At 41.2% G+C, this 20,662-nt stretch overlaps 1 protein-coding gene across 9 annotated transcripts in view; it reads right to left on the reverse strand.

Annotated features, from left to right (window-relative positions):
• Nucleotides 1-20,662, reverse strand: part of TLK2 (tousled like kinase 2) — an 82,420-nt gene that overhangs the window by 60,614 nt on the left and 1,144 nt on the right. For 4 of the 9 annotated variants that reach the window (XM_023756772.1, XM_023756770.1, XM_023756769.1 and 1 more), the window contains exons 2-3: nucleotides 18,721-18,806; nucleotides 459-530 (exon numbers count right to left, since the gene is read on the reverse strand). In XM_023756772.1, coding sequence (XP_023612540.1) covers nucleotides 459-530; nucleotides 18,721-18,801 — 153 coding nt within the window. In that variant the 5' untranslated portion in view covers nucleotides 18,802-18,806. Of the gene's footprint in view, nucleotides 1-458; nucleotides 531-18,720; nucleotides 18,810-19,825; nucleotides 19,846-20,243; nucleotides 20,263-20,662 lie in introns of those variants that run through there. The other 5 variants (XM_023756768.1, XM_023756767.1, XM_023756765.1 and 2 more) reach the window with 5 other exon arrangements.

Below are 20,662 nucleotides of genomic sequence, written 5' to 3' on the forward strand. Positions count from 1 at the left end.
TATTATTAAAGTTGGCCAGGCTACACTGCTATACTGACCCACACATCTGTGTACTAACAAGCATTAAAATTCAAGGGCATCTAAACTAATTCAGATACAACTGCAAATTTTTTACCTTTATTGATGGCAACTAAGCCAAAATTTAAAAGAAATACAGACACAAGGGGTGGGGGAGGTGGAAGAGGATATAGGGGGGATAAATGGTGAAGGAGACTTGACTTGGGGTGGTGGACTCATAGTACAGTGTACAGATAATGTGTTGTGGAATTGTGTACCTGAAACTTGTATAATTTTGTCAATCAGTGTCACCCCAATAAGTTCAATAAAAAGGAAAAAATTAAAATTAAAAAATACAGACTCCAGCACAGACCTTAACAGCACCCCTGGAATTATATTATCTTTTATCCCAGACTGAAACTGGGAATATGAAAAGTTTTGTATCAGATCTGGCTTCTTACCTCTACTTCTTTATCACTCAAGGACCCCACACTGCACAAACTCTGGTTTGAAGACTCGCTATTAAGTGGCCCCTGAAAGACAAAAAAAAGGAATTAAAAGAAACTAATTTAATATAACAGCAAAAGTGAGGAAGGCAGCTGTTGATTTTGATGTCTAAGTCACCTGACTTAGAAGCCAAGGGGTAACTACAATGTCTCTAAGTCAACTTGAAAAGAACTCAACTATAGTACCCTCATGTTAAAATTCTCTAACTACTATTTTCAATTCCTTTATAAAACGCTGTACTTATGTGCAGATTTTCTCTGAGTACATGTCGTGAATTCATTCTTTAAGAAAAATAAGCAGGAGAAATCAATTCTCTCAGCCTCTTCATACAGATATCTGAAAGTTGAGATGTTAATATGTTAAAGGTTCCTTATGAAGGAGTGGTCAGAACCGTATTGAACAAAATGCTTTTCTGAATCATGCTTTAAGGAGGCATGACTGCTAGTTCAAAAACACACGGTCACAAGAGACCGACTTCTCAGAGCCTAATAGCAAGAGGAGCTCGGCTAGCCCACTCCTCAGTGAAACGGGTGCAGACTATTTAAAAAACTACTCAAGGCTTCTGGAAATGATCCCTAAGGGCAAACAGCAAATAAAGAAACAACTATTCAATAAAATCTATGACAATTCAGTCTGAAAGGTGAAAAGTCTATGGTATTTGAAATAAGACCACTCCCTCCCCTTCTTCCTCCCATTTCAGCAAGGCTCCAGACTGCTGCCGCCATAACACAGGACTCCCTCTTTCCTCAGCTCTCAGTCCAAGAGCTTTCTTCCTGGGTGAGGAGAGATAAGCAGCTGTGCCACACACACCCATCTCCTGTCTCCCCCCCCTCCCCCCAGGGCTCAGCTCCTAGAGCAAGGAGGTCTCTCACAGAAAAGTTCACCACTCTCCCCATCCCCACCTCCAGAACCCTGGCTCAGATATCTGGCCTAGGGGTAAAAGCTGGAACCCATAATACCAAATCTCTTGCCAAGAGTGTGGACAAGAACAGTGGTGGTAGTAAAAGGCGACTGAAAGGAGATTACAGTAAACTCTCGATTTTGTGGACCTTGATAAATAGACTTCAGATTTAATGGACAAATTTCCAGTCTGTATGTAATATGTGAAAATGACCACTCTGTTAATGTCTAAATGCTTTTAACCAAGATTTACTTATAACTGAATGAACAGGATATTTTTTTGTTATTAATTTACTGTCATTTTTAACAAATTTTAGCAAATTGGCCATATGTTGGAAAAAACACTAGTAATTTTGCCAACATAAATACTACATATCTACAATTATAGTCTACACTAGTGACCCGGTGCACAAATTTGTGCACATTGAAATTAATTAGAAGAAATATTTTAATATCGCTATTCACCCTCTCTCTATAAGTGTCAACCAAATTCACGATCGACAATGACAGATCGAAACACACGTGTGTGATTGGCGCCAGCGAGAGCTTTATATGTATCATGCATGCACAAGTCAACTTAGCCTTTTATATATAGAGAATAAATTTGCTTAATTAGACCTGCTTTCTGATGTAGCTAAACTTTTTCCAGCCCAGTGAAGCACCCCAACTTCTCTTTCAGGTAATTGTCAGCAACACAGCAGTAAATATCAACATGAAGCAGATTATTATTATAGATCACACAGGGAGAACGAAGGGTAAAATAACTGCAGCAGTGTTTGACTATATTGTGAGCAGTGAGAAAACCTAAAGTCATTTTCAAGGTCCACCATTTCTTACTTTTTCAGTCGGGTCAACTTTCTAAACTTTCTAAATCTCCATTTTCCGGCTAATGAAAAGAAATAGGATTCCACCGAGTCTCCTATCTACCTACTCCAGGACTTCTGTGAGGATCAAATGAGATGAGGTACAGGAAAACGCTTCACAGACATTTAGTTAAAGTGTGAAATGTTTCCACCTGGCTATAAACCAAGTCTTGTTCCTGGGCTGAAGAAACTGCAAGGAGGCTAGTCGTCGCTAGGGAAAGGAAGCTGAGGGTTGCTACGTGACATCATTACCCGGACAGACACTAAGCATATTAGCCTTTTATATATATAGATATTTAAATCCAAGAGTCACCACTCATTCTCATTCAGCAAACGATTAGCACGTGATCACACTGTACCGCATGCTTCTGTTGTAGCATGGCATGACTTTCTGATGCAGTTTTAACACATGCTGGTGAATGTTCCCCCATCCACTAAGCCATGCCCCAGCTGTGTGCATTTGTTTATTTTCAGTGACTAGTGAATGCACACATTTACTAGACCCATTCAGTATAAATTTAAAATTACTGTCAGCATGGCTCAGTGGTAGTTAATCTATGAACCAGGAGGTCACGGTTTGATTCCATCAGGGCACATGCCAGGTTGCCAGCTTGATCCTCAGTGTGGGGCATGCAGGAGGCAGCCGATCAATGATTCTCTCTCATCACTGATGTTTCTCTCTCTCCCTCTCCCTTCCTCTCTGAAATTAATAAAAACATATTTTAAAAATAAATAAAATTACTGTAACAGATATAGAAAACTTGTCTGTGAAGTTAAACTTTTCATACATACTTAATTTTAATCACACAAATGTATCTACATAAGTAAGAACAGGTAAACTAATTGGTCAATTTTTTAACATACGCATTCAGAAAACCTACTGTGGGGAACCTACTATTATATAACAGACTTTCAGCTTTAATGGACACCCCAGTCACCTGAATTAGTCCGTTATATCAAATTAGTCCATTATATCAAGGTTTTATAAGATACAGCCTAGACTATAGGCCAGAGAGTTTGTAGGAGAAAACCAGGGAATAAGACTTCTGGAAGGAGTTGTCTGGGGGACAGAACACATAGCAAACATTGACCTCAAAAACTCTCCCTTCCTTCATGGAACCCCAATTTGATTGGATTAGTTTGTAAAGGAATTTATGCCTTGAGGCATTGTTGAAAATAATAGAGTAATATGGGCAATTAGTAGAATTTAACAGCCAGGTTGGTCAAGGAAGGAGAGCCCTACCAGTAACAGTCATCGCAGGGTGACTACAGGCATACCTAAAGCTGTGCCTCCCTGAGGAACACCACCAGAGGCATATCGCTAGGGAGATGGGGTGGTACAACACACTTTACTAAAATAATCCACAAGTCACAAAACAAACAAGCAAATAACAATAACAAGCCCCAAGGATGGGATGAGAAATCAGTACCCAGAGTTGCTGCAATGTATCATTTAAAATGACCAGTTTCCAACAAACGACTCATGAGGCATGCAAAGAAACAGGAAAATATGACCCATATATGTGACGGGGGGAGTCAGGGTTAGGGTTAGGGTTAGGTTGACCCTCAACCACTTAGCCACGCTGGCCAGGCTATTAATGACTTTTTAAAGTAAAAAACCCAATGGACCATTTGAAAAATAGAGAACAGCCCTAGCTGGTTTGCCTCAGTGGATAGAGCATCTGTCTGTGGACTGAAGGGTCCCGGGTTCGATTCCAGTCAAGAGCACATGCCTGGGTTGCAGGCTCATTCCCTAGTAGGGGTATGCAGGAGGCAGCCAGTCAACGATTCTCTCTCATCACTGATGTTTCTATCTCTCTCTCCCTCTCCCTTCTGCTCTGAAATAAAAAATTAAAATAACCTATATATATAAAACCCTAATATACAAATAGACTGAATGGCAGAACAACCAAACAACTGGTTGCTATGACATATGCTGACCACCAGGGGGCGTGCGTGGAACATGGCGGGTGTAGGCAGCTGGCCGCAGAGTGTGGAACATGATGGGCGTCGGTCGCGGCGGGATGGTGGAGCAGGTGAGCGGAGGTGCCAGATCAAGGCAGAGCGCGGGTCGCTGTCATTGGGGCGAGCCTCTGGTGGTTACTGAAAATTCTTTGCTCCTGCGTGCTGCAGTCCCACCCGGAGCTCAAACCTGCAGCCAGTGCCAGCGCTAGTGCCAGCCCCTGGCGCTGGCCCTGATCGCTTAGCGCCGTCAGCGAATGTGAGTGGCGGCTGCCAGCCCCGATCACCCCTCAGGGCATCTCCACTTCCCCCTGCTCCTGAGGGGGCGATTGGGGCACCAGCCACTGCTCACACCCGCTGCTAAGCGCCAGGCCAAATCGCTCCGCACCATTAGCAGGTGCAAGTGGAGCCGGCACCGTCAGTGCGTGGGAGCAGCAGCGATGGAGGGAGCAGGGCTGCCGGCAGAGAGGGGATCGGGGGGCCATGGCGGGAGGGGCCGGGCAGGGCCGTGGAGGATGGACCAAGACCCACCCCTGTGCCCACCACAGCCTCACCAGCCCACAGTTCCTTTCAAGGTGCACGAATTCATGCACTGGGCCCCTAGTAATAATAATGTTAAAAAATAATAAAAATTAAAAATAGACAACAGTCAAGTTTCTTGTTTTTAAAAAAGTATGGTTTCCAAACACAAAGTAAAACATGCTTTTAATTTACTCAAAATGCACTTTTGAAGGGCTTAAACAAATATTTCAGTTACAAGCCTAAAGAAAATTTTGTGGATAATTTATAAACTCATGAAAACTGAGGTTAAGATACAAATGTTCACAATCAGCCTTTAGCACATGAATTAAACTCGTATAAACTAAGAAAAACTTGTAGAAATAGGGGCCAAAGGTTAATCTTTCACTCCTATAAAAGTTTAAATGTCAACATTTATTGAGTTTCTAAAGTCTTCATTTCCTCTTTGGACTAAATAGGCATTTTAAAAGGGATTGAGAACAGTGGACAAAAGTTGAACTTGATTAAGTATACAGGAGCACAGCTGACAAGAGTCAAACTACCTGAAAAAGTAAAGATACTCCATTAACCGTTTGAGTCCCAAGCTTGAGATCGCGCTGCTTGGTATTTCTCGACATAAAATAAAACAAGCACTATCACGCTGTTTGGGTCTTTTCGTACTCATTTAGAGAAAGCGCGGTTGCGCTGTTTGGGATTCTTCGACAGTGTTTTTTCAATACCCCCTGGGACTCAAACGAATCGTATGTTTTCTCGACATAAAATCTCAGCAGCGCGATCTCGCTGCTTGGGACTCAAACGGTTAAGGTCTAGACCAGCGGTTCTCAACCTGTGGGTCTCGACCCCTTTGAGGGTCGAATGACCCTTTCACAGGGGTCGCCTAAGACAATTGGAAAACACATACATAATTACATATTGGTTTTGTGATTAATCACTATGCTTTAATTATGTTCAATTTGTAACAATGAAAATACATCCTGTATATCAGATATTTACATTACGATTCATAACAGTAGCGAAATTACAGTTATGAAGTAGCAACGAAAATAATTTTATGGTTGGGGGTCACCACAATATGAGGAACTGTATTAAAGGGTCACGGCATTAGGAAGGTTGAGAATCACTGGTCTAGACCTAATGGAAAATTAAAACTAAGGGTCTCAATAAACTTTTTAGTCATTACTAGCATCACTTTTTCACACTATAGTAAAGTCAAATCAGCAATTAGAACAGTCTGACTCCCAGACACACACCACACTGTCTAGTTGATCATAGTGTTCCCAGCAGTGAAATAGATGGACCATCTACTCAATTCTTACTTGATCTGTACATAGTTCTAGGTCAAGTGAACAAAAGCCTAATTTGCATCCTTAAAAAGAAAGAGCTGCGACCCCTTAATCAATCCTAATATCTGAGTAAGTTGACAGACCCAGAACCCTTTGAATGACTGGTCTCATTGAGGAAAGATTCCAATTCCACTACAATGCCAAAAATACAGTTAGTCTTTCTCCCAGCCTTCCTTCAAAAGGACTATGACCTTTTATCAGAGTGACTGTGCAATGGGGAAAATAAAATAAAGACTTTTCAAGAATTACTAGATACTGGTTCTGAATTGACACTAATTCCAGAAGACCCAAAAACATCACTGTGGTCCACCAGTCAGAAGACTATCCTCTCAAGAATATGCTTAACTAACATTAATGTTTTTTAGTAATATTTTAATCATGCCAAATCTTAATCATGTGATTTTTTTTAATATATTTTATTGATTTTTTACAGAGAGGAAAGGAGAGGGATAGAGAGTTAGAAACATCGATGAGAGAGAAACATCGATCAGCTGCCTCCTGCACGCCTCCTACTGGGGATGTGCCCGCAACCAAGGTACATGCCCTTGACCGGAATCGAACCCGGGACCCTTCAGTCCGCAGGCCAACGCTCTATCCACTGAGCCAAATCAGTCAGGGCAATCATGTGATTTAATAACATCCATTTCCAGACAACAAGCAAGCCCAACAATTAGAACAAGAAATCCTTTACCTGTCTTTTCTCCTGAAAACCTGCCTATGGAAGACTATGTAATTCACTCAATATCTGGTGCGTATATAAAAAAGACAGACAATAACATGCTGGCAAGGGACAGGAGAAGTTTAAACCCTCATGGCACATGGATTGGATGCCTCCTGCACATGCCCCAACCAGGGCTGGGGATCAAGCCTGCAACTGAGGTATATGCCCTTGACCAGAATCCAACCCCGGATCCTTCATTCCAAGGGCTGATGTTCCATCCACTGAGCCAAACTGGCTAGGGCTATTTTTTTTTTAATTCTCAGATGAAGGACCAGAGAGAGAAACATGGATCAGCTGCCCTTCACACTTGCCCCAACCAAGGATTGAACCCGTAAACCAGGTATGTGCCCTGACCAGGAACTGAACTGGCAAGCCTTCAGTGCACAGGATGACACTGAACCAACTGAGCCACTCCAGGGGGCTAATAGAATATCTCTTAACTAAGACCCATTAATTCCACTCCTCGGAATATATCCAAGAAAAAAAAACACATATGTGCACACAAAGACATGTACATGAATGTCCACAGCACCATTATTTATAATAGCCAAAAAAATGGAAACCCAAATGTTCACCCACTGAAAACTAGATAAACAAAATATCAATACAATACAATATTATTTCGCAATGAAAAGAAATGAAGTTCAGACACATACTATAACATGAACAAACCTTGATAACATAATGCTAAGTGAAAGAAGCCAATCACAAAGAACTGCATATTATATGATTCCATTTATATGAAATGTTCAGAACAGGCAAATCTATAGACAAAAAGTAGATTATGTAGTGGTTGCCTAGAGCTGAGAAAGATAGGAGTTTTGAGGGTGACATCTATGTGATAAGGATTTCTTCTTGGTGTGATGAAAATGTTTTAAAATTTATTGTAATGGTTGTACAATTCAGCATATATACTAAGCCACTGAATTTTACACTTTGAGTGAACTATATGGTGTGTGAATTACATCTCAATAAAGCTGTTAAACAAAAGACCCAGCACAACATTTTAAAAAAGATTTTCTTTATTGGTTTTTAGAGAGAGAGGAAGGGACAGGGAGAAACATTGATGTGAGAGAGTTAAACACTGACTGCCCCCTGCACACCCTCTACTGGGAATCAAACCCAAAACCCAGGCATATGCCTGCCCTGACCGGGAATGGAACCAGCAACCTTCCAGTACATGGGACAATGCCCAACCAACTGAGCCACACAGGCTTGGGCTCCAGTACAATTTTGATGAACACAGGAAGTACTTACAACCATGGGACTGTACCACTATGGTGGTGAATACAGAAGAGCATTACACATAATTCTGGGACCATTGATGGAAAGGATTTAGGTTACTGGTTTCTCCCCGTAATTTTCAAATCCTTTGTCTCATTTAATATTTCTTAAAATGAGTGACAAAACACTGTTCTGCAAATGTATTTACAGGATGATTGTTTATAGGCCAGTGATCCAAAGTAAGTCTACATATAGCAACATCTATATGGCAGATCTTAAAACCATGTGCTGAATGAAAAATAAACAAGTTGCAGAACAATAATAATATGATTCAATTTTTGTAGTTTGTAAAAATCACATGCAAAAATCAGTACTATATGTTTTCTAATGGAAAACTATGTATGCAATTCAATAAGTATTTTAAAAATCTAGCCCTGGCTGGGTAGCTCAGTTGGTTAGAGTGTCGGTCCAAGATTGGGGGTTTGATTCCCAGTCTGGGCACATACAAGAATCAACCAATGCATAAATAAGTGGAACAGCAAATTGATGTCTCTCTCTCTCCCTCTCTCTCTCTCTTTCTCTCTCTCTCTCATCAATTAAAAAAAAAACTTTAAAAAATCTAGATAGATACATATCAAATTTCTAAGAGCTATTACAGTTCTCAGTATTATAGAAGTATGCATGCATTCCTTATATAACTGAAAAGTAATCATTAAAAAACTAATTCTAAGGAAAAGAAGTATGACTTCAATATACATAGAAGCAACAGTCATATAGATAAACTACGAAATGTTTCACTATAAAGCTTACAATTTAGCCTTTAACTTCTCTCCTTATGCTAAAAAAAAAAACTATCCTTTTATAGATTAAAAACTACAAATTCAACATTTACAGATGGAAAAGATATGCTCTGTACATATCCTAGGGCACATTCATAGTAAAGAAAACCCAGAAGAAATGGTTGTAAGAATAAGAACAAAAATATAAAGATTGACATAATCCAGATTTAAAATAACCAAAAAGTACATAACCCTGAAGAAAATTTGAGGGCAATAAATTTAGTTCCTGGCTTTTAGTTTTGAAGGGATCATTAATCAATCTGTGAGAAATAAACCCACTGCCACCACCTACGGTAAACAGCGTAACAAAATTCCAATATATTGCAGAGCCCAATATATTGGTGTAACAATAAGAGACAGGAGTCTAAATCCCACTTCTGTCACTTGCTGACTGTGGCACAACCTATAGCAAGTCAACTACTCTCCCTGAGCCTCAGTTTACTAATCTATAAACAACCAGGAAGACTTCACTAATGCCCTTTATGCCCCCTGAAGGGCTAGAATTTAAGATAGTATTTTAAGTTTATATAATCAGTGACTCTACATTCTACACACCAACTTAGCTGTTTTTAATAAAGGTGTGCTCACAAATAAATAAATGTTCTTTAATCCTTTGTTGCTCACAAATAAGTAAATGTTTTTTAATCCTTTGTACTTCAATGTCCTCATCCACAAAATGGAAATACAAGGTGACTTCTATTACAAAAAAACTATAAGAAATATTCTCTTCTGTTCTTGGGAATGTTTTTATATTTATACTGTTTGGTGCTACAATAAATGGTATTGCTTTATTTTCATTCATTCATTCATTCATTCATTCAGAGAGTAGGAGAGAGGGGAGGAAACACAGAGAAACACTGATTGATTGCCTCCTGCACACACTCTGACCAGGGCTGGGGATTGAGCCTGCAACCAAGGTACATGCCCTTGACTGGAATCAAACCCGGGACCCTTCAGTCCCGACGTGTCATCCACTGAGCAAAACCAGCTAGGGCTACTATTGCTTTTAAAATGTCAATTGCCAACTGTAATTGCTAGTGTACAGAAATACAACTGTTTTTAAAAAACTAATCTTGTACCCTAAAACTAAACTTAGACCCTAGTAGCTTTTTTATAGTTTACTTTGAACTTTCTACATGCACAATCATGTCATCTATAAGACATATAAAAAAATAAAATTATAAAACCATGTTTTTACTTTTCCTTTCCAATCCATAAGCTTATTCCTTTTACGTGTCCTAATGCACTGGGCATGGCATATAAATACACACACTAGAGGCCCGAGTCCCTCAGACCGGCCTGCACCCTCTCCAATCTGGGACCCTTCGGGGGATGTCCGACTGCCGATTTACGCTAACTGCCTCTGCCTGCCAGCCTGATCGCCCCTAACTTGCCCCCTGCCAGCCTGATTGCCCCTACCTTATCCCCCTGCTGGCCTTATCACCCCTACCTTGCCCCCCTGCTGGCCTAATTTGCTCTCCTGCCAACCTGATCACTCCTACCTTGCCCCCCTGCTGGCATGATCGACCCTAACTTGCCCCCCTGCCTGCCTGATCGTCCCCAACTTGCCTCCCTGCTGGCCTGATCAACCCTAACTTGCTCCCCTGAAGGCCAGATCACCCCTAACCACCTCTGCCTCGGCCCGGCCTAAGCCACAGTCTGGCCTCCCTCTGCGGGAGGCGACCCTGGTGGATCAGGGAAAAGCACTGCCCCCATTACCCCACTGCTGCCGCCACTGCCAGCCTGAGCCTGGGCCCTTCGCAGCCACGCCTTGGCCCTTTGCAGCTGCTACAGCTTTGTCCAGAAGGACGTCCGGAAGACATCCATCCTAATTAGCATATTACCCTCTTATTAGTATACTAGAGGCCCCATGCACGCCAGCACCACCTTCGTTCCGGCCCGGGGCCAACTTTCCGCCTTCCCCCACTGCCCAGAGGCCCGAAGCGGCTGGGGCGGTGCAGAACACCTACACTGTTGCAGAACGCCTGTGTCATCGCCATCTTTGTTGGGTTAATTTGCATACTCACTCCTGATCGGCTGGTGGGTGTCGCGAAGGTATGGTCAATTTGCATCTTTCTCTTTTATTAGTGTAGAGATTAGTATACTATTCTATATAATATATAATAGTATATATTATATATATATTGATTTCAGAGAAGAAGGGAGAGGGAGAGATAGAAACATCAATGATGAGAGAAAATCACTGATCAGCTGCCTCTTGCACGCCCCACACTGGGGATGAAGCCCATAACTCAGGCATGTGCCCTAACTGGGAATTGAACCATGACCTCCTGGTTCATAGGTTGACGCTCAACCATTGAGCCACGCCAGTCTAAAATATGTTATGCATTAAATGTAAATGAACTAAATCTTCCATTTAAAAGACCAGTTTTGAGAGTGGATTAAAACAAAAGGCTGGAATGAACTATCTAGATATATAAAAGGCTAAGCAACCGTCCGACTGGTAGCTATGATGCGCAATGACCACCAGGGGGAAAACGCTCTGACCGGTAGCTATGACATGCACTGACCACCAGGGGGCAGACACTCAACGCAGGAGCTGCGGTGACTTGACAGCAGCAGTTCTCGGATGACACACCCTGGAACCAGAGAGGAGGGAGCCCAATTCTGGGGTGCATCACCCGAGAACCGCTCTCTCATACTCCGGGACCCCTCAGGGGATGCTGGAGAGCCAGTTTCAGCCCGATCCCTGCAGGCCAGGCCAAGGGACCGCACCTGCTGGAGGGACTTTGCTCACTCCGCAGATGCCCTTCGAGCTATTACACAGCCCCAGGTGCAGCAGGCCAGGGAGGGACCCTGGGAGGTTGACTCCAGGGCGTGTCCAGCCCTGTCTCGCACAGTCCCGCTCCACCAGCCATCTTCTAATTAATTTCCTTTCAATGTGCAAGAGTCCATGCACCAGGGCACTAGTGCCCATATAAGTGACAATGAACACTATCATCTTCCCCTTCAATACTCTTTTCCAATTCAACAAAGGTTTATTCAATATATACAATGTGCTGAGCATTTGAATAATCAGAGATAAAGATATCCATGTTCTCAAGGAGACTAATGGGAAATAAAAGATGTCTTATAATAAAAGTTACCAAGCATTAATAAGATAACCCAACTAGATTGGTAGATAAATCTTGAAAAGCTATAAAAAAGAGATAATCTGGATTATGCTTTGAGGAGTAAACTAAACGTTCATCAGGCAAATAAAAAAGGAAAAGTAGAAGAGACAGTGTAAGTCTGTTCATTAACATTACAGGTTAGAAGATCGGTCATGGTTTGAGGTAGTAGAGCACAGAAGTAGAGTAGTAGATAAGTGGCCATAAAGTTGAAAATTTAGGACAGGAATGGGGTAGTGAACAAAATACAATATATAGATGTATTATAAAATTGTACACCTGAATTCTATAAGATTTTATTAACCAATAGCACCCCAATAAATTCCATAAAAAAGTAAAAAAAATAATAGACCTACTGGGGTTTTGATTTTTGCTGCTTTGAAATTAGATTAATTTGGTGGAGAATGTGAAACTTTTTAATAATGAGACTGCTAAATTATGCATTTGGTGTATTCATTTTTTTAATTTAATTTATTTCAATAACATTATGTAGTCTTTAGTAGAGTTCTTTCCTATCTTTTGCTGATTTATCCTTATATATTTGATGCTTTTAAAATGCTATGGCAATTGATAACATTTTAAAGATTTTATTTTCTACCTGTTAGCTATTCATATGTAGTAATACAATTGATTTTTGCTTATTGATCTTATATCTGGTGATCTTATTAGGGACACCAATAATTCCACTGGTTTGTGACTCTTTTGTATTATTTATGTTTATACTCATGTTTGTGAATACTCATTTTTTTTCTTACTTTCCAATTCTTAAGTCTTTTATTTCTTTTTCTTGTCTTAGGGCATTACCTAGATCTTTCAACACAATGTTGAATAAATGTGATGATAAATGACCTATGGTTCATCACCGATCTTTAAGGAACGCTTTAAATATTTCACCATTGTGTATGTTTGCTTTGAATTAGGGGTCAACAAAATACACCTTGTGAGTCAAATCTAATTGCCATTTGTTTTTGTAAATAAATTTTGCTGGAACACACATACACACACACAATGAACCAGTTTGGTTCAGTGGATAGTGTTGGCCCAAGGACTGAAGGGCCTCAGGTTTGATTCCGGTCAAAGACACATGCCTTGGTCAGGGCGCATGCAGAAAGCACCCAATGCATGTGTCTCTCACATGGATGTTTCTCTCTGCCTCTCCCCCTCCCTTCCACTCTCTCTAAAAATCAATGGAAAAATATCCTCAGGTGAGGATTAACAACAACAAAGAATTAGGATATGGAGTTTATCCAGTAAGCAATGGACACCTTTAAAGTCACAGAGTAAAACAATAATATTGATATTTTGTTAGAAATAGAGCTAGTGGCAGTTTACAGAAAGATATATGGGGTAGAAGAGACCAGTCATGAATGAGGAAGGTCTGGATTAATGCAATAGCAGTGGGAGCTGACAAATGCTTAAGAAATTTTAGAGAAAGAAGCAATATGAGTTGATACTTGACTATATGTGAAATGAGGGGAGAATTAAAGAAATACTTAAGTAAATGAAAGGGAGGAGATACAAAAGGCAAACAATAATTTTATCAACAGTTCCTAAAACTCACCAATAGAAATATTTTCGGCATTTATGCTTATTGAACATTGTCTAACTATGTATTAAATGCAAAACACCCGTTTTTATTAATGTGAGAGAGGAAGGGAGAAGGAGAAACAGAGAAACACCAACGTGAAAAACATCGATCAATTGCCTCCCAAACGTGCCTTGAATAGGGAGCAAACCTAAGTCCCTACAGGACTTGGAATGACGTTCCAACCAACTGAGCCACACCACCAGGGCTACACACATATTTTTTAATTATTGACATTGATGAAACAGATAACACTAGATATCCATAACTAACACCTTCTAAATGATACAATTAACTAAATGACAGGAAAGGTTATCAGTTAATTAACCATCTTTTCAGAAGTAAGAAATTTGATCATTTAAAGTAATCATGTATCAGACTCACAAATTTATAAAAGATAGGAAAAGAGATCATTTTCTTTAAGAAGATATCCAAAATCTTCTAAGTACTAAAAGTTTATGGCCTTGCTTTAGGCTCTACAAACTGAAAGTTCTTATTGTCAAAATGAAGTCCCACTTTACATAGCTTCTCAATTTGTTCTTCTTTTCAATACCATTCACATACTGCATAATCCTTTTTATTCAATACAACTGAAACCAATGACATCGGTCAAAAAAGTAGGTTACAGTGGAGAATCTTAAAAAAAAAAAAAAAGACATCTTAAACATTTTTTTGAACTTAATACATATAAATGTATATTCTGTTGCCAGTCTTTAGATGTAAGCCTTCTGAGTTGTAGACCCACTGACTGCAGTTCTACACTATCTTACACAAACCACACCCATAATGCCTCATCTACAATTTCCAGTTTCGATTTCTTTAAAAGATACTTGCCAAGGATCCAAATAAAGAATTCTTCCAGATTAAAAAAAAAATTATGCATTTTTATATATATCACCTTATATTTAGTCTTTCCAAGGTAGTTAACTTAATATTTTAGAATCAACAATTCTTTCATTTTACAATTATATTTCATCGGTTTTCATAATTTTGTATTAAATTATATAATTATAATACAAGTGCAAGTTGTCATAAGATGATCCTTGATAAGTCTATGATTCAACTTGTGGGAACAATGCAGTGGGTATCATATGTCTCATAAAAAGAGAATGAAGGTTTACTGACTGCTACAAAAAATCTAAATTCACTTCTTATTGCTTTTATTGTACATGGAACAGTAGCTGGCACATAATAAGTTCTATTTAAGTATTTGCTACTATGCTAGCATTAAAATTCAACTAGGTATAGATAACAGTGCACGCAAAGGTAAAATTCTACCTACTTTACAGTCTCCAGAATCAGAGACCATCTGTACTTAAATTGTTAAAAGGGAGTATTGCAATGGTCCTCACTGAAAACATATGAATACAGGGTATAGTCAGTTTCACATTACTGAAAGTGGATTATCCAGTGTTTAAAAGAAGAGATCTTTAAAAAGACGTAGGATAGCTCATCACATATCAGGTCAACAAGAAATAAAAAAGTAGGTTCATAACCGAATTTCACCGTATCACCTCAAAAATGTCAACTGGATGGGTACAGGTCCTCCCAGAAAGTGGCAGCTAGACTAGAGGAGGAAAGTCAGCTATAGCTTCGTGGTGTACATTAAGCTACTTTCCTTTACCATAAACTCACTAATGACAGAAAATACCAATCACTTAAACAAAAACCACACAGTGAATCACAAAGTGCAAAACAAATGCTTTTGGTTTACCAGTTATTATAAATGACATATGCTAATAGAAAGAGAAACAATGTATATATACTGCAATATGCAAGTAAGTTTTAAATTTGCAAATAAAAAACCTAAATATAAATAGAGCAACTTAAATATAAGTAATAAACGGGGTGGCTTGGCCATTTCATTTTAGTGTAGGTTTTGTGATATGTATCTAATCTGTGGATGTAAAAAACTTGAAGCAACATGACATAAGATCTATAATAACCAGGAAGTTCAAAGACTGCAGCTACTTAAAACACTCCTGTCAACTAAAGAAGAATCCACAGTGGCACTGAATTTCTTCCTTCTATGGACATCAAAAAGTACTGAAAATGTTATGAATAGTTAGGAGAAACTCGAGACAGCCCATGAGGCTGCACCAGTCCCACTAGATGGCACTACCACAGAAAAGTCACTGCGTTCTCCCATTTGGAACAAGGGCTGAAAACTCTCTTGATCTTTGCAAAACTGAAAGCTGTCATCAACAGTGACATCCTTACTGGAAAATTATGACCCATAATGAGGAATTCAAAGCTAGGGGGAGGAGTTTTTTCCAAAAGCACCTTTTCCCCTAGTACCAGGGCCTCCTTCCGACTCCTATTTCAAATCAGTGATCTGAGAGATACAACATCTTGTAGGCAAAAGAAGTTGTACAAAATGGAGATTTTTCTTTCCCTCTTCCCAACTCTGCAAACTACAAAATAATTTACTTGGGTTTTTTTTTTTTCTTTCAAGTTTCATTGCTATGGGGAGAAAAACACTCTACCTCTAGTCTTTGAATAACATTTATTATAATCAATATGCCTACCATAACTGGAAACAACAAAATAGCATACAATTAATACCATTAAAACACTTGGATATAAATGAACTTCTTTTTCTATTTATTAAAGGTAGAGCTTCCTATTAAACATATCATCAGATTAAGTTTTCTGACAACTTAATTACATGATGTTAAGCTGGTCCTGGGGAGCAAAATTCAGTGTCACTCATTCTCATTACTTATGCTTTACCCCATCAAAAGGATACTTGGATATAGCTATTGTGAACCAAAAAACAAAGGAAAGAAAAGCGTCCTAGCAACAAAGTCCAATGAGTTTAAACTACATACACTTTGAATAGAGACTTACTTTTACTCAGTACGTGACCATTTGAACAGACAGATTTGGCTATGAGCCTTCTACTGAATTCCGCAGTTAAAAGACACATCAAAGGTCATTTAGTAGATAATCAACTGAATCAGAGATCAATGTAATACTAAAATGTAGTGTCCCCTTCCAGTTGAATCTACTTCACCTAGATCAGTGTTTACATTTATACATGTAACTTCAATGTACATCAACAGTCAGGAGTATAGGCCTACAAAGTGCCACAAAAGTCAGTTACTAAAGTGGCCAAAAAAAACAACCCCAAGAACTACAAAATGTGTGTTCCCATAGCACCAGGTCACAGCTCTAATATATCTCTAATCCTAGTATGATCTCTCTCCACAATGGAGGCTTGGAGACACTCCATTGTTGAGGTGTCATCCCTAACAACCTGTACAATGCCCAGAATGCAATAGGCACTAAATATCTGTTGAATGAACAAAAGCTATCAAGCTATTCCAGCTCACCAAAACTATGAGACCCATCAAAGCAGCAGGTTTTTTTTTTCAACTAAACCTTGATAAGTAACTTCCTTTTTTATATAGATTTTGAGAGAGGGAGGGAGAGGGAGAGAGAGAGCAAGGGAGAGAGGAACATCAATTGGCTGCCTCCTGCAGGCCCCCTATCCGGGATCAAGCCCCCAACCCAGGCATGTGCCCTGATAGAAATCGAACCAACAACCTTTAGGTGCACAGGGCAATGCCCAACCAACTGAGCCACACTGGCCAGGGTGACAAAAAATTTACTTAAGAAGCTACTAACCTGCCCTGGCTGGTTTGGCTCAGCGGATAGAGCATTGGCCTGCGGACTGAAGGGTCCCAGGTTCGATTCCGGTCAAGGGCATGTACCTGGGTTGCGGGCACATCCCCAGTAGGGGGCGTGCAAGAGGCGGCTGAATCGATGTTTCTCTCTCATCGATGTTTCTAACTCTCTATCCCTCTCCCTCTCTCTTCCTCTCTGTAAAAAATCAATAAAATATATTAAAAAAAAAAAAAAAAAAGAAGCTACTAACCAAAGTATGAGACCAATATTTAGGTCACCATCCTATTCTATATAATAAAACCCTAATATGCAAAGCGACAGAACAGCGGAACAACCAGCTGCTATGATGCACCCTGATCACCAGGGGGCAGATGCTCAACACAAGAGCTGCATCCTGGTAGTCAGTACACTCCCACAGCTGGAGCACCGCTCAGCCAGAAGCCAGGCGAGCACAGTGGCCGTGGCAGGAACCTCTCCCACCTCCACGGCAGCACTAAGGAGCGGCGAGCCAAGAGGTAAGGAGCAAGCAGGCAGGTGGTTAGGAGTGAGGGGTCCCAGATTGCAAGAGGAATGTCTGACTGCCGATCAGGCCTAAACTGGCAGTCGGACACCCTCCGAGGGGTCCCAGATTGCGAGAGAGCGCAGGCTGGGCTGAGGGACCTCCCCTCTACCCCGCACGAATTTCGTGCATCGGGCCTCTAGTGAGAAATAAGATTTATTGAAAAGCACCTAAAGAAATGTACCACGTGAAGTCAAGGATCAAAAACTCACAAGTCCCAAGCCCAAGTAATGCAATAATTTTGGAATGGTGAAGCTTTTAAATAAAGCATCATAAATATATTTTACATATTGTAGTAAAACCATCCTACAAGAGCAGAGAGGTGAAATAGCAGGTACCTAGGTTGCACGGAAAGCATTAACATTGTTTAACTTAACACCTGCCCATTAATGGCGGCTGGATCTTATTTTATACTCCCAGAATAAAAATAAAGAGTGAACAGTTAGGAAAAATAGAAGAGAGAAATCAGCCTGTGGATGCAAACAGGAGGAATCTGCTGAACTGCAGATTTGGAGAACTGACAGACTTAGCAGAGACAGATTTTTCAAAACTCTACCATATAACTATCCAAAAAGTCCAGTGTAATGAAGCTATGCCTATACCTTTTAATTAACAGTTTTATTCCGAGTGACTGAGGAGTTTTGAAAAAATATGGCACAGAATACACATCCATCCGGTTAGTACCCTTGCAATAAGACCATGGGAAACCTCCCCCATATCGTAGGGTTGAAAAATCAGCATACACTCCCATACAGAATACGTTCAAATACACTGCTGAACGGCTGGAATGACTGGTAGGATTGAAAAGTTCATTGGAACCCTGAGCCAAATCTTCTCCTCTACAATATAACAGTATGGTCCATCAAAATTGCCCTTAATTGGGTTTTGAATGTGTTTAAATTAGACTAAGCACAGTGTTCATTATCATCATTTTACTCACCTTACTAACACCAACTCCAGTAAACCTGGCCTCTAATAATTCCTGCCGTCGTGGGTCCAGGCTATGCAATTCTTCCATCATTTCTACTGAAAAAGAAAAAAGTAGGTTGTGAGACCATAAAGGCTAAAACATGAGGAGCCAATTTAGTTCGCTGAATGGTCACACACAGATAAACCTCAAGTAAATATATCACATGTTATAAACTACAATGTGCTGTATCAAATAGTAACACAGAGTTATAATGCGGTTCAGAAATTCTCTTCTTAGGGCCACCTCTCTCATTCTGATTTTAACAGCAAAAAACCCTCAAACCCTTCATATAATCTCTAAAAGTTGAGCAAGGACTACCTCGCCAAAAAAGAAAAAAAAGAAAGCCTCTTACCAACCTCTGAATTTAGCTAAGAACTTTCGAATATTGCTTTCCGAAACACACAGGAACTAGTTTTTAACTAAAAATATGAATCAGTAATAATTTCCTAATAATATAGCATGAATCAGAAGCTACAAATAAATTCAAATAACGCTATTATATAGCTCCTTTCTCTGAAGAGCTCACAGTAGCTCATAAAAAAAGGAACTATTTTAAAATTAATAGAGAACCCATGGTAAAACCATCAACCTGCATTCACTCAGGAAATTAGTTTAGCTCCATAACCATCCCTTTTCAAATCTTTTTCTGACCACTCCCTGGAGCAGTAGGTTTCTCTAGACATCTGCTTTTAGCACTCCTTCCAAGCAGGGAGGGGCAGGAGGACACCATTTTTAAACTCCTTCCAGGACCAATTAATGCACAGGCTACTTTCATCAAATATGTCCATCCTTTGCAAGAGAGCCATTCCTGCAGAACCCACCGGAAACCTCTCTGCGGAGAAGGAGCATAAAGCGTTACACAGAACCCCTCTGAACATATTATCGAACAGTTATTGGCACGACTGTCAGGATTTAAAAGTTCACTGAAAACATGAATTAAACATTCTCCCCTGCAATCTAGCAACTCCACAATCTCCAGTAACCCTGCCAGTCCTCCAGTTTCGTTTCCCTTCCTGGATTGAGAGCCTGAGGCCAAGGGGAACGAGGGGATGACAAATTACAAAGTTTCACCCACATATACAGACAAGGGCAGGTCACCGAGGGACCAGGAAATTCTCGGAGGGGCAGGAAGGCCTCTTAAGCAGGAGAAGCAGTAAGAACGCGAAGAAGGAGTTTCCCGGGTGGCCTTCCTCGCGTGTCGCCCTGCCCTAACCGAGGCCGGAATGGCAGAGGTGGCAGCCTCCGTCACCCACAGGGTCTCCCCGGCACTCCCTGACCCTCCAGTCCCAGGCCTGGCCGGGAAAATGACACCCCGGCAGTTATTCGCTTTAATGTCAACTCATGGGAAGGAGAGACCCACTCCGTCTCGCTCCCGCGGGGCCTGGGACCGGGAGCCTCCCGGCAGCTCAGAGCCGGGAAGCAGGGCTGATGGGGCCTGGTCCCGGCGCCCCTCGCCGCCGCCGGCTCCAAACTTTCCCCAACTCCAGGCCCACCTGTCACGGAGGGAGGGCGGGCCAGCTCTCGGGGGCGCCCGGGAGGCTGCCGGGGCCTCCAGCTGCCGGGGCGCCCCCTCTGCCTGCCGGCCGCCGGACCCACCGCCGGGCCAGGACCGCCTGGGCCTCCCCCATCTTCCGCCCGGCGACCCGCAGCCCTCGGGGAGCCCCTCCCGCTTCAGCGCCGAGGAGCTGCGGCCCGGCACCGGCCCCCGGGTGGTGCCCGGGGCCGCAGCCCGCGAAGCCGAGGGGCCCCTGGACGTTTAGTGCCCGGGGCCGGCGCCTCCCCTGGTTGGGCTCAGCCTCTCACCTGCCGCACCCCGCCGCTTTAGGCTCTTTAAGGGAGGGGTACGGACCAACCCGGATCAGATTTTTCTGCTTTAACTTAGGTAGCACGGGCGGGGCCGGATTCCTCTCCT

The sequence above is a fragment of the Myotis lucifugus genome, unplaced genomic scaffold, assembly GCF_000147115.1.
Source record: "Myotis lucifugus unplaced genomic scaffold, Myoluc2.0 scaffold_99, whole genome shotgun sequence".
Classification (NCBI taxonomy): domain Eukaryota; kingdom Metazoa; phylum Chordata; class Mammalia; order Chiroptera; family Vespertilionidae; genus Myotis; species Myotis lucifugus.